Genomic DNA, 15,582 nt, shown 5'->3' with positions numbered 1-15,582 from the left:
AGAAGGTGGATGTAATTTCAATTATTTGAGTTTAATGTATTTTAATAAGATTGTTTAGATCTTCTAAATATTATTTTATATCAGCATTAACAGTTTTTAAATGCTTCTGAATACCAGATACATTTAAAACCTCATTAATTGCTTCACAAATTTTGACAGATGGCAAAGCTCTATACTGTAACCTTGGCTTCTGTTAGAACTCATCAAGGCCATTGTGAAGCCTTGGTACCACCACTTGAGACTACGTGTTGCTTGGCCCACTTCTGGGTGAAAATGATCAGTGAGATCTGCCTTCTGCAACTGACAAATGATTCCAGAAGATAAACTGAGTTTGGGAAAACCTCACCTACTCAGTTACTTAACCATTTATTAACCTATTTTTTTTTAAATTTAGTTTTGTTATTTGTGATATTTTTGGCAAAGTTCATGCTAATAGCAAGTGCTCGGTTTTGGAATATGTCAGAATTGTTCATTTCTGTTGGAAATGAAAAGTGAATTCAAGACACTAAAATTTATTTCAATATCCAACACTGGAAACCTTGGGTTGGTGTAATTGGGTGACGTAGAATATAATGCCTTTTTATGAATATCAGAGTGATAACATGTAGTTTCGTGAATCCATCTGAACGTTTATCATAAAAATAAACTTCTGATCTTAAAGTGGCTGTCAGTACAGAGTGAGTACTGAACCAGAAATTGCTTTTTGATGCATGCTGATAGATTCTTAGCAGATTATAATAAACTCTTTACTGTGCAATGGCATATTTCAGTGAGCTGAATTTTAAAAATGTATATATTTAAAAGAAAATACTAAAATTCTCAAAGTATTTGGTGGGTTGGACTGCTCTCTTAGACTCGTACTACTGCACAGATGAGCTCCATTTGGACTGTTACTAGCACAGTGACAAATGTTGAGCAATCTAGTCAGTTCATTGCCTTTTCCTTACAGCCTTGTTTTCCTTCAATATCTATTTACCTTTTGAAGACCTTGTTTGTCTTTCTATCACCCTTACTACCAACGTCCTAGATCAGAAACTATTCTTATTATTTAAAACAATCGGTATATCCCCTTGAAATGTGTTCTGAAAGGAACAGTTTTCTGCTATTTTTTCTCAGACTGTTATGGTTATGTAACTTCAATTGTTTGTTCATTTCCCTGACCTACTGAGTTTCTTCAGCGTTTTGTGTGTGTTGCAATGGTTATTTATTCATTCCCAGAATGTAAATATTGTTGGTAAAACTGGAATTTATTGTCCATTTCTAATTGCTAACTGTTCTGTAAGGAGTTGAGCATAGGTCAGACAGAGTAGATGGCGAATTTTCTTTCCTGAAGGACATTGTCATAAGAATCCATCTGGTTCACCTATCTGGTAGGTTTGTGGATGCTGTTATTGCTAGTTTTTTTAAAAAAACTACTTTAAATTCAGCAACTGCAATAGTGCAATTTGATCTCGTTTCTGAATTAGCAATACCAGTTTCACCATTACAAATCTAGTACCTTAACTATGGTGCTATTGTACTCCCACTAAACCCCTGTCAGTCTCCTGTGTTGCAAGGCAGAACAGCCACACCACCTCCTCCAGCATTAACAGAAACCCCTTATCCCTGAATCCTCTTGGATATTTAAATCCTTTGTAAGGTGGAAATTGTAGCTTAGCCAATTATATAAAGGTTCATTGTAACTTCCTGCTTTTGAACTGTTCGTTTCTATTTCTGTTTTTGAAGCTCATTGTCCTATATCCGTTACTAACCCTGTTCTTAACAGATCTTGTCACTTTTAAGATTCTGTGAATATATTCAGGTAGGTCCCTTTGCACTCATTAGAAAAAGTGTGTTAGTTCACAAACTCAGTAATGGAGGCAGACATCCTCATCATCTGTACCGTCATTGCCACCTTCATATATTGTACAGTATGTGCTTTGTCATATGATGTAGGCGATCATGGTCTTTCCATGACCATGATTGTTATTGGCTAATTTTTCTACAGAAGTGGTTTGCCATTGTCTTATGTGTGGTATCATTACAAGACAGGTAATCATTGTAACATTCCAAAGATTATCTGCCTGGCATCAGTGGTCGCATAACCAGGACTTATGATATGCGCCGGCTGCTCATACAACCATCCTCCACCTGTTCCCATAGCTGCACATGACCCTGATCATGATGCTACACCTTGGCCAGACCTGCAGGCTACTGGAGGGAAGCAGCACCTTCCTCCTCCTTTGGTAGGGACATATCTCTACCCTGCCACCCAGCCTATATATGTATTTTTTTTAAAAAAAAGAGGCACTCAGTCTGAAAGGACTCCAGTCAAATATCAAACAGTGCAATTAATCGGGGTTCTTCAATGGGCAGAGACACGTTGAGCGGAATGATTCAATGCAGATGACATTCCGAGTGACAAAAAAAAAAGAAATGTGATTATGGTTCCATTTGTGACAATGAAAAACATACAGAGTCTACCTTAATATCTTAGAAGTGAACCCATATTCCTGAAAGAAAGAAATTTGTTAAGGATTATGGTAACCTCTGTATTGGGTATATCTGGAACTGAAGACATAATGTATGCTCAAATTTCTTGTGAGAATTAACATTGTTTAGTGACATACCTTTGTATTTTTAGGAATGTTGTTAAGCCGAGGTTCACTTCTATTTTAGTAAATGTCGCTGAGATTATTATTGGTAAGTGTCTTTTTTTATTTTTTGCTTGATCTTGTTACATTCATTTTCAATGCATTCTCCTTGGTGATACCAGTTGAAAACATTGCCTCAAATTCCATGTTCAGGATGGAATTGCAGCTTTGCGTTCAGTGGCTTCACTATCTGTTACTTGACATCTTGTTTGCTCAATATCGACTAATGAATAAGCTGCAATTTCTTTCAGTAAAATACCGGGGAGATCAAAACCCATTAGTTGGGTCCCTGCTGCATACCATGTTTCTTAGCATGAGAGTTTATTCCTGTGATTTGTGTGGGATGTATATATGCCAGCTATTTATTATTTGCCTATTAATATATATTGAATACTTATTAGTACTAACTTTCCACTGGATGTCAGTGAAGTACATTTTCTTTCTTCACTGTTAAGCTAAAACTTGCTAAATGGATAAACGGGATTTACTTTTGTTGCAAATACAATTGAGTCTGGTGATTTGAGACACCAAGAAAAATACACTTTGGCCCAATTAAGCGGCTGCCCCAATTAGCCAAAGTTCCAATGGAATAGTTTAAAAAATTTATTAAAAAAAGGCAAGCTACCATTTAACTGAGTAATAAATTATGTATTTAAATGAAATACAGAACAAATTAGAACACTACCAATACTACTATGGAACTATAAAACTGTTATTGATGGAGGAATTCATCCAGTGTAAGCTGCTGTGTTCTTTGATTAATTAAATGAATAAAATCAGTGCAGATAATGGACTGTCTTCATACAAAACTTTCAACGATTGCATCCTCCAAATTTTCATTTTCATTGTAACATTCCAAATGATTGTCAATACCTTCAAATTCTTCATAGTTCCAATAGTAAAATTTCATTTTTACTCCCTGCAGTTTCTAACATCTCTAAGCCTGATTGCTTGAAACCGCAGTGTGCAAAACAGTTCTAAATTGTCTTACTGCTTATTTCTCAGCAACTATCAGTGGCCAAGATCACTGCACATGTAACTGATGCTGGTTAGAAACCATTCAGCGTCAATCTCCTGCCCCAATTAAGCAGCATACAGTCCCAAATAAGCAGCTGTCCCAATTAATCGGTGGCCCAATAAACTGGAATACACTATATTTATCTATCTTTATAAAGAGAGCCTAACTGGTAACTGTGCAATCTTTTGTCTACTTGTGAACTTAGTGGATTCCAATATGGTTTCTCACATTGCTGCAGCAATGTTGGAAAAACGGCTTCAAACTATGTCAGAAAAGATTTCTAGTTGCAAATGCAAAGAAAGTGCTGCTGAAGGAATTTAGCAGCTCAGGCAGCATCAGTGGAGGTGTTTGGGTCGAGGCTATGCATCAGGATTTAGGATCTAAAACAACATCCAGCCCTCTGCCCCCACAGATACTGCCTGAGCCACTATGTTCCTCCAGCAGATTCTTGCTCCAGATGACAGCATCTGCTGTCTTGTGTTCCTGAAAAACACTGCAGATGCTGGAAATGTAAAACAAGATTAGAAAATTCTGGAGCTACTTTGACAAAGATTCTTTGAACTGAAATGTCAACTCTGTTTCCTTCCCACAGATATTGTCTGACCTGTAGAGTATCTCCAGCATTTTTTGTTTTTATTTAAGATTTATGGTTGTATCCCTTAACTATAACATTTTAACATATCATAGATTGTATATCTTTGAGCAGGTGTTTTTATGTTTTCGTTATTCTCTTTCCCCAGTTCTTCCTTGAACAAAATACAAGTTTGGCAATTTGTGACACACTTTTTTTGCGTTTTAACAACAACTTGATTCAGCAATATTGTCCTCGTGCTATCCAAAATACTTTTCTCTGCTGCACATAAAATCCATTTGGGAGATGGGTTTTAAATGTTTATATGTACTGGCCACATTCTCTTAATTACGTTTCTAGTTTGGGTCTAGTTTAGCTTTATTTGTCACTTATTCATCAAAACATACAATGAAATGCATCACTTACGAGTAAGTCTAATCAAATTAGTGAGATTTTGCTCGGTGGACAGCTACACTTTCGGCACCAATGTAGCATGCGCACAACTCACTAATCCTAACTGGAAGTCTTTGAAATGTGGGAGGAAACCAGGGCATCCAGAGAGAAATCATGCGGTCATGTGATGAATGTACAAGCTCCTTACAGGCAGCATCGGGAATTGAACCCTGACTGATGATCGCAGACATCATAAAGCGATGCTTTAACTGCTATTGTGCCATCCTGTTATAGATTTTAATATTATGTTGTGCAAGTTATTTTTCCCCTTTTGAAGAGCATGGTTTTGTCTTGTCAGTTTATTCTGAGTTAAACATTACAGTGCCCGTAAAAAGTATTCACCCTCCCTTGGAAGTTTTCATGTTTTATTGTTTTATAACATTGAATCACAGTGGACTTAATTAGGCCTTTTTGACACTGATCAACAGAAAAGGTCTCTGGTGTCGAAATGAAAACAGATCTTACAAAGTGATCTAAATTAATTACAAATTTAAAACACAAAATAATTGATTGCATAAGTATTCACCCCCTTCAAATCAGTATTCAGTAGATGCAACTTTGGCAGCAATTACAGCCTTGAATCTGTGTGGATAGGTCTCTATCACCTTTGCACATCTGGACACAGCAATTTTCCCCCATTCTTCTTTATAAAATTGTTCAAGCTCTGTCTAATTTTATGGGGATCGTGAGTGAATAGCCTGTTTCGATTCAAGCCACAAATTCTCAATTGGATTGAGGTCTGGACTTTGATTTGGCCACTTCAAGACATTAACTTTGTTTTCAAGCCATTCCTGTGAAGCTTTGTCTTTATGTGTGGGGTCATTGTCTTGCTGGAAAACAAATCTTCTCCCATGTTGCAGTTCTCTTGCAGACGACATCAGGTTTTCCTCCAGGATTTCCCTGTACTATGCTGCATTCATTTTACCCTCTACCTTCACAAGCCTTCTAGTGCCTACTGCAGTGAAGCATCCCCAAAGCATGATGCAACCACCACCATATTTCATGGTAGGAATGTTGTGTTTTTGATGATGTGCAATGTGGTTTGGCTTACGCCAGACATAGTATTTAGTCTGATGAACAAAAATCTCAATTTTGGTTTCATCGGACCATAGAATCTTCTTCCAGCTGACTTCAGAGTCTCCCATGTGCCTTCTGGCAAAGTCTAGCTGAAACTTCATGTGATTTTTTACAACAGTAGCCACTGTCCCATAAAGCTGTGACTGGTGAAGCACCTGGGCAACAGTTGTATGTGCACCCTCTCCCATCTCAGCCACTGAAGCTCCTAACTCCTCCAGAGTTGTCATAGGTCTCTTGGTGGCCTCCCTCACTAGTCCCCTTCTTGTATGGTTATTCAGTTTTTGAGGATGGCCTGCTCCAGGCAGATTTACAGCTGTGCCATATTCTTTCCATTTTTTGATGATTGACTTAACTGTACTCCCAACAGCTTTTCAGTAACTTTGAAATTTTCTTGTATACGTAGTACTTTTTAATAACCTTTTCGCGGAGTTGTTTGGGGTGTTCTTTTGTCTTCATGGTGTAATTTTTGCCAGGATACTGACTCACTAGCAATTGAACCTTCCCGATACAAGTGTATTTTTACTGCAATCAATTAAAGGACCTTGACTGCACACAGGTCTCCAAAAACCAGATCTCCATTTAACTAATATTGTGACTTCTAAAACCAATTGGCTGCATCAGTTATGATTTGGTGTGTCATATTAAATGGGGTGAATACTTATGCGATCAATTATTTTGTGTTTAGTATTTGTAGTTAATTTAGATCACCTTGTAGTGATGTGTTTTCACTTTGACACGGATGTTTTCTTTTCCGTTGATCAGTGTCAAAAAATCCAAATTAAATCCACTGTGATTCATGTTGTAAAACAATGAAACATGAAAACTTCCAAGGGCGGTTGAATACTTTTTATAGGCACTGTATATTCCATAGATGAAGGGAGAATGTGATTAACCCTTCAATCCACCTGGAGTATGATCGAAGATGGAATCTTCATTTGTGATCGTGGGAGACTTGGGATTTTTCTATTTGAAATTGAAGAACAAAATATAGGAGCAACTGTAGGCCATCTGGTACTTTTATTTGCGATCATGGCTAATCTTCCATCTCGGTGCCATTTTCTACAACTTCTTAAATTTTTTTTAATATCTTGAAAATCTATTTGCCTGTTTTGAATGAACACAGCAAGTGACCCTCCACCATCCTCCTAGTTCAGGGATTTTCAGATGTTCACTGTGCTCAGGGTAGAAATTTTTCTTGTCCCTATGATAAATGGCTGCAGATTCACCATACTTTTTCGCTGAGAATGAATTTCTTCATCTCAATTCTAAAGGGATGCCCTTGGACCCTAGGCTTTCCAAATGGAAACATCCTCTTCCTGTCCACTCTGCCCAGGCCTTTCGGTATCAGTAAGATTCCCTCATTCTTTTAAGCTCTAATTATAGACCCAGAGCCACTAAACACTCCTCTTACATTAAACTTTTCATTCTCTGGATCATTCCTGTGTATTTCCTCTGGACCTCTCCAGGTCCAGCACATCCATCTTGGTACAGGGCCCAGAATTTCTCTCAACATTCCAAATGAGTTTTGACCAATGTCTTATAAGGCTTCAGCAGTACATTTTCGCTTTTGTATTCAGGTCCTCTCTGTAAAAATTTTCTACCTCGTGATTTCATTCCTATGCATGTCGTACCCAGTGATTGACATTTCTGATAAGAAATAGGCTGTAAATTCATTTATGCTTATATTTGCAAATTGACTTAAATAAGCATACAAAGTGATGGGTGTCAGATTCATTGCAAAGCAAAATACCCAGTGTATTCCAGTAAACCGTGGTTGTGTCATCACTCAGCCATTTCTGAAGGTGACATTATGAAAGACCTGGAAGCAGGCTAGTTGCAGTTGACATATGGGAAGTTGGTGCTGTGAGGTTTAAGATGAAATAACTTTTTCAAAGTCAATTTACAACTTCAAAAAGAACTTTTTAAAATTGGAAATTATTTAAGGGAGTCTTACTATCTGACTAAACAGATTGATTATAAATACGTTAAAATATTTACTCAATTATAATTGTATATTTGCTCATTGTTGCTTTTAGGTGTTTATAGTTCTGTGATTGGTACGTCACCAGTGATTGACAAGCAGTTCATAAACTTACAGCAACTAGTGGGAAAAGAGATTGATTATCGGGAAGGTCTGCTTGGAGTGCTTGGAATGATGGACACACTTTTTGCTACCATGACAACCAAAAAGGAAGCAGTTGTACCTGGAAGTCAGATTTGTGCCTTAGTTGCTGGAGCTGCACAAGAAAAAACGACGACAATTGCATAGAGCGAGGCCTCTTCACTGTCATGTTTTAGTACACTAGTACAAATTTATCCTTAAAGCTCTCTGATTTAAAAGCAGACATTGTAGAATGCTCTTGTGCAATAGCCAAAAGCAATGTTATGTATTATTTTCCATTGGTTTGATGTAATACATTGATGTCAAGACAATGTAGGATCTATGAATTTCTGAATTTAACAGATAAATATTTTTGTATGTTTTCTGAAGGAGCAACAAATCTTTACCAATTGTGAGGTTTTACCTTTTAACGTTTTAGGTGCTAAGTGATGGACAAAAATGCAGCTATGTTCTGCAGAAATGATAATCTAGATCAGAGCCTCGTATAATGGACAAATAAAGTTTAACTTAAAGGTAACAATGCAACCATGATCTTGTAGCTATTACAATAAGACGAGCAAAAACACTGTAAACTGGAATACAGAGCCCAGATTGTACACAGTTTTCTTGCAATGAGTTCAGCATAAGTAAAAAAAAACTATTGAGAGCTAGTTCTTGAGATAGCTCCTATTACCAGGAGGTAAAAACCCAGCACCAGTTGCTTACTGCCTAGCAAGCAATTGCTAAATTATGAGTCGAACTTGGCAAATTCATGGATCTCATGTAACATTTGTATGCTTATTAGATGAATATTTGTGAGCATGTAAAGGTCAAGAGAGTTTGAAGAAGTGTCCTGAGGAAGCTAACCTAGTCAAGTGATGGATAAACAATTATCTTTACCTTTCCTGACAAGGGAGGTGAAAAATGCAACCATTTCCTTTCCCAATTGTTGTCCATTATTAACTTCACACCAGAAATTTTTGACTTGAGAAGATCAACCTCTCCTATCATCTTACTTAAAGATCAAAATGTTAGTCATCTTGCTGAGTTACATTTAAAGAAATCTCTGATGAAATTTTGATGAAATTGGAAGTGCTATATTCTTGAGAATCCTTTACAATTGAGAAGAATGAGCCAGTAAAATAATTATTTGTCAAAGTGTTCCTACAAGGAGTTTTATTTTGATGGAAAGGTCTCATTATTTGCTGCAAAAGCAATTTGAAAACACACTCTGAAAATATTCTGCACAGTAAAGATATTTTGAGATGGAAATATAAAAGAAGAATGCTTGATATGGTGGTCATTGTGAACAAAAGTTATTTCAACAAGTAGTTGTTTTATTTTTATAGCTATGTCTCATTATTTGGTCTCATAATTTTCGAAGACCCAATCTGCTCAGTAAGGGTGACTTGGGATGAAAATATGAAAGATATACTGATCATTGTGAACAAGAGCTTACCAAGGAACTGTCAGTGGTAGAATTAAGTCAGATGCTAATTTACTATATTTGTTTTACCAGGAGCAACCCACTATTAGTTTATAAAATTGTACCTATTGTACATGTAACTATAACTTATAATACTGATCAATGGAAGAGCTAATTCATAAATGGTTCTGTATTGTATTTAATGTGTCCATAGCTATGTATGCAGTACATTCTTGCCGTTCTTGCATTCAGCAATTGGGTAGAATGGTGGGCAATCATTAGTATTAATTTTAATGCTGAAATCTCAGGAGGTCTATGATCAATTTTCCCAGCGTAGGATGTCAGATCGTGGCCTAGATAAAGAGATCTTCTTTCCTGTAATTGCCTAAAAATAGTTTTGAGGAAAGATTCAATGCTAGTTGAGAATCAAAGTATGGGAATGGTTTGCAGATGGCAAGTACTTTGAAAAACAATTGTCAGACATTACATTTCCCTTCAGTGTGAATCTCAATGTTGTGCTAGTGTTAGGTCTAATTCATTTCCATTGTCCAGAGCAAATCTGTATAAAGTATGGAATTATTTAAAAATAAACAAATAAGGTTGCTGGTTCACATACTGACTATGAATTATTAGTTGAATTTCAATAACATGCTTGAATGTTTTTATTATATACAGAACCTTGATTAGGCCCTGAAAATACATACTTCAATACTCTGTATACATCTTATTTTGTTAATAGTTTACTTGTCATGCAGTGTAATTTCTGTATTGTTTCTGATTGCTTGATTTTCAAATCACTGACTGTAAACACATAGTTCAGTCTTGGTTGTTTATCCTCTAATTTCTTTAAGTCTTGTAGTTAAATCTTCAAGACGAGGGGTCAGCACTTTAGAATTCCGTATTCTAATGACTAGATATAAGCACAATGCCACTTGATTTTGACTTCCACTTGCCTTTGAAGCCAGGGCTTCTTCTTTGCCACTCTCCATAAATACCCTTTTTGTGCAAGTCCTGTGACTGTGGAGCCAAGAACTTCATCTCCAGTTGCAGTCACTGACTTCTGCAGCTCCCTCAGAGTGACTGTTGGCTTCACAGTAACCTCTCTTACAAGCACCATTCTTCTCTGGTGACTAGGTTTAGAGGGGTGGCCTGACCTAGGCAGAATGGCTGTGGTTTCATAAATTTTCCATTTTTTTCACAATAGACTGCTTTGAGCTCAGGTATGTTTAGTGCCTTTGAGAGCATCTTGTACCCTTCCTCAGATTTGTGCTTCTCTGTTATCATTTCTCTTGCTTTGAATAGTGTTTTGTCCTCATTTTGGTTTGGTCTGTGGAAAATCTACCATACTGTTGAACATTACAGAGAGAAGGGGTAATTAGTCAGGTAATCCTCCAATTTTCTACATCAACCAATGGGATGAGTTAGTAGGGTAATGTACAGTATTGCGCCAGAGGAAATATAATTACAAAGGAGATGAATACTTTTTCAGTCTCAATATTGGTTTTAATTTTTAGTAAATTATTGACAGGTGTTGGAATTTTTCTTTTGATTTGATATGATGCACAATGTTTTGTAGATTAGCCCAAAAACATACTTCAACATATTTTAAATGTAGAAAGTAAAATGTGAAAAAAGTTGTGGGGGTTGAATACTTTTTCAAGGCACTTTACAATAAGCACTTTGACCTGTTGTGCCTTGAAGTGAAGTGCAGCATTTTTTCAAGGTATTAACTTGCATTGAGAGACAATTACACAATAACGTGTTGTTCAATTTCCTTTTTATTTGTGGTAGCAGCGCTGTCTCTGATTCTAGCTTCCTAGCATTGAATTAAACATTTTTCATCAACTGTTGAAGAAGACTTTTAGTTTAGCCAAAATATATTAATTTCATTGTATAGCACCCAACTGCTTTCCATGTTGAGCTTTTTTTCAATGAAACCTCACTGGGAATTGAGTCCAGTTATGCATTGGGTTTCCCAGTTGAGCAATGAATGAATAGTACAGGCTTTTTAAAAGTTTACAAGTAATTTTTTCCTGTAATTGGAATTGTGGTATTAAGGGATATGCTCTTCTCCAAGAGATTTCTCTCCCACAGATAGTCTGCTCTTTCCCTATCTTATGTTTTCATTTTCTTGTTTCCTCTGGTTATTTTAATATTAAACTGAACATGAGTCAACTGAAGCTATGTTTACACACAGTGCCTATAAGAAGTATTCACCCCCCCCCCCCCGGAAGTTTTCATGTTTTATTGTTTTACAACATTGAATAATGGTGGATTTAATTTTGCTCTTTTTGACACTGCTCAACAGAAAAGACTCATTTGTGTCAGTGAAAACAGATCTCTACGAGGTGATGTAAATTAATTACAAATATAAAACACAAAATAATTGATTGCATGAATATTCACCCCATTTAATATGACACACCAAATCATCACTAGTGCAGCCAATTGGTTTTAGAAGTCACATAATTAGTTAAATGGAGATCACCTATGTTCAGTCAAGGTGTTTAAGTTGCTTGTAGTAAAAATACACCTGTATCTGGAAGGTCCAACTGCTGGTGAGTCGGTATCCTGGCAAAAACCACACCATGAAGAACACTCCAAGCAAATCTGCAAAAAGATTATTGAAAAGCACAAGTCAGGAGATGGATACAAGAAAATTTCCAAGTCACTGAATATCCCCTGGAGTACAGTTAAGTCAATCATCAAGAAATTGAAAGAATATGGCAGAACTAAATCTGCCTGGAACAGGTTGTCGTCAAAAACTGAGTGACTGTGCAAGAAGGGGACTAGTGAGGGAGGCCACCAAGAGACCTATGTCAACTCTGGAGGAGTTACAAGCTTCCATGGCTGAGATGGGAGTGACTCTGCATACAACAAATGTTGCCCAGGTGCTTCACTAGTCATAGCTTTATGAGAGAGTGGTAAAGAGAATGCCACTGTTGTGTGTGTGTGTGTGGGGGGGTGAACTCTCATAAAATCTCAGCTAGAGTTTGCCAGAAGGCATGTGGGAGACTCTGAAATCAGTTGGAAGGTCCTATGGTCTGATGAAACCAAAATTGAGCATTTTGGCTATGGAACTAAACAGTTGCCTAAGCCAAACACAGCACATCATCAAAAGAAAATCATCCCAGCACTGCAGCAGGACCTGGAAGGCTTGTAAAGGTAGAGGGTAAAATACAGGGAAATCCTGGAGGAAAACCTGATGCAGTCTGCAAGAGAACTGCGACTTGGGAGAAGATTTGTTTTCCAGCAAGAAAATGATCACAAGCATAAAGCCAAAGCTACACAGGAATAACTTAAAACAACAAAGTTAATGCCCTGGAGTGGTCAAGTCATAGAGTCCAGACCTCAATCCAATTGAGAATTTATGGTTGGACTTGAAAAGGGCTGTTCACTCTTGATTCCCATGCAATCTGACAGAGCTTGAGCAGTTTTATAAAGAAGAATGGGGAAAAATTGCAGTGTCCAGATGTGCAAAGCTGATAGAGACCTATCCACACAGACTCAAGCCTGTAATTGCTGTCAAAGGTGCATCTACTAAATACTAACTTAAAGGGGGTGAGTAACTATGCAATCAATTATTTTGTGTTTAATAATTGTAATAAATTTAGATTATTTTGTAGAAATTTGTTTTCACCTTGACACAAGAGAGTCCTTTTGTGTTGATCAGTGTCAAAAAAGCCAAATTAAATCCACTGTGATTCGATGTTGTAAAACAATAAAACATAAAAACTTCCAAGGGGAGTGAATACTTTTATAGGCTCTGTATTATGAATGAAAATGCCTTAAAGATACTTTAGTGATTTGAAGTAATGCTATTTCAATTCAAATTACAGATGTGGGCTGTCAACATTTGTGATTTATGATCCCAATTGTATGTAAATATGATTAGGGTTTAGCAAAGGAAGGAATTTTGTAAGTATATTTTAAGGAGACACTATTATAGTGATTTACATTTTCTACATTTTCATTGGGTTGTAAATATAGACCGTAGTTCACTTAATTAATTTCATTAACTTTGTTATGCTAACATCCAGAAGAGTGAATATTTCAGATAAACATTTTGCCAGAGATTATGGAGTTCTGTTGAGTGTATTACATAGAAATACTAGTTTTATATTTGTGATGCTATTTATTATTATAAATAGATTTGAGATCCTGACTACAAGAATTAAATGGTTGTGTAACAGAACAAGTAACCCAAAAATCTGGCCACACTAACTCTTGTTGCACCAATTAGAGAATATAAGTTTTGGTAATAAATTCTGGGGAAAATAAAACCTATAGGTTACAGTGACTATGAAATTGCAGCATTGTCAATAAACCAATATGATTCATTACTTCTTTTCCTGTTTAATCTTGACATTTCATAATTTTATAGATCTCAAGGTTCTCGGCCTTTGTTCCGAGGGGGAAAAAAAACAAGCTTATCCAACATTTTCTCAGAGTTGATTTTTTTCCCATTCCTTCTTGGTTGTTCCTGGGTTACAAACACCCAATTTATGCAAAACTCCTATATACGAATGAGAAGCTGTGGTATTATTAAATTCAAAAGTTTGACACATTCATGAGAATAAGTGCAAGGCAGATAATAAACACAAGAAATTCTGCAGATGCTGGTAATCCAAAGTAACACGCAAAATGCTAGAGGAACTTAGCAGGTCAGGCAGCATCTATGGAAATGAATAAACAGTGAACATTTCAGGTTGAGACCCTTCATCATGTTTGGAAAGGAAGGGAGCAGGTACCAGAATAAAAAGGTGGGGAGGAGAAGGAGGCTTATAGAAGGTGATGGGCAAAGCCATGTTGGTAGGAATGGTAAAGGGCTGGAGAGGAAAGAATCTGATAGGAGGGGAGGGTGGACCATAGGAGAAAGGGAAGGAAGAACAGCACCGGGGGAGGTAGTAGACGGGCGAGAAGAGGTAGGAGGCCAGAGTGGAGAAAAGAAGCAGAGGGGAGGGGATGGAATCATTTTTAACCAGAAGGAGACATCAATATTCATGTCATCAGGTTGGAGGCTACCAAGGTGGAATATAAGGTGTTGCACCTCCATCCTGAATGTGGCATCATCGTGGCACAAGAGGAAGCCATAGACTGGCATGTTGGAATGGGAATTGGAATTAGAATTAAAATGTTTGGTCACTAGGAAGTTTTGGTGAATGGTGCAGAGGTATCTGATGAAGTGGTCCCCCAATTTACAACAGGTCTCACTGCTGTTCAGCAGGCTGCATCGGGAGCACTGGACACAGTAGACAACCCCAGCATACTTCCAGGTGAAGTGTTGTCTCACCAGGAAGAAAGACTAGAGACTAGGAAAATTCCAGGAGATCATTTTGAGAAATTCAAACCATTCAGGTCTCGAGTGCAGTTTTCCTTAAAGAAAATGGAAGTGGGGAAGATGCGCCAGTCTACAGGTATGATTGAAACCAGAGGCTTTAGAGTCATACAATTGGTGAAACATTAGTAATGCCTGCTGTATCAGAAGTGCTCAGCACTGTTCTCAAAATAGATATCAGTATTTTAAAATAAATTTGTTTGGGTAATAACTCTGTAGCTCGTATTGATGAAATGAGTGAAGACATTGAGAATCAATAATGCATAGAGCTACGAAAAACAGAATTTGGGATATAACTAGATGAGTCAACTGTGTGAGACAACAACGTATTGCTAATGGCATATGTGAGGTTTATCAAAAATAGAGAAGTTTATGAAGAAATTCTCTTTTGTAAAAAATTAAAAACAAATATCAATGGAAAATCGGCGAGCTCAAAATGTATATTGAGGGTAAAAGTATTCCGATGAGGAACATGATTTCTTGTGCAACAGATGGAGATCATTAAGTAGCAGAATATTTTTATGCCAATACGATGAAGAGTTTGAGTGTTTGCTTCTTCACAGTGGAGTGTGTTGGCTGTCAAAAGGCTACTGCTTAAAATGCTTTTTAATCTTTTTGACACTGGTTGAAAATTTGCCCAAAGTCGACAAGAGCTTACGAAACAAGATTGAGCTTCCATTTAGAGGTGTGGCATACGTAGCTGATCTGTATAACAAAATGAATATTTTAAATATGACACTGCAAAGTGAAATTTTCAATTTAATCCAGGCAAAAAATGCAGTGTCCACTTTTATCAGAAAATTAGAAATATATAAGCAAAACATTGGGAAAATAACATTCTCACAGTTTCCCTGCATGGAAAGTATGGCATTCTCTTTCATGGTGGGCGATCTGCAGGAGTACTGCTTACACCTGCAGTTACTGAAGGATCTTCAGAATTGATTCAAGGATTTGAATGATCTGCG

General features: G+C 37.0%; 1 protein-coding gene across 1 annotated transcript in view; it reads left to right on the top strand.

Annotated features, from left to right (window-relative positions):
• Positions 1–9,890, top strand: part of utp15 (UTP15 small subunit processome component) — a 49,960-nt gene extending 40,070 nt beyond the window's left edge. Inside the window, exons 13-14 of the mRNA XM_072257924.1 lie at positions 2,624–2,682; positions 7,789–9,890. Coding sequence (XP_072114025.1) covers positions 2,624–2,682; positions 7,789–8,021 — 292 coding nt within the window. The 3' untranslated portion in view covers positions 8,022–9,890. The remainder of the gene's footprint in view (positions 1–2,623; positions 2,683–7,788) is intronic.
• The last annotated feature ends 5,692 nt before the right edge of the window (positions 9,891–15,582 follow it).

This window comes from Mobula birostris, chromosome 5, assembly GCF_030028105.1.
Source record: "Mobula birostris isolate sMobBir1 chromosome 5, sMobBir1.hap1, whole genome shotgun sequence".
Classification (NCBI taxonomy): Eukaryota; Metazoa; Chordata; class Chondrichthyes; order Myliobatiformes; family Myliobatidae; genus Mobula; species Mobula birostris.
Note: the sequence above shows the minus strand (reverse complement) of the source record. Positions and strands in the feature narration are given on the sequence as shown.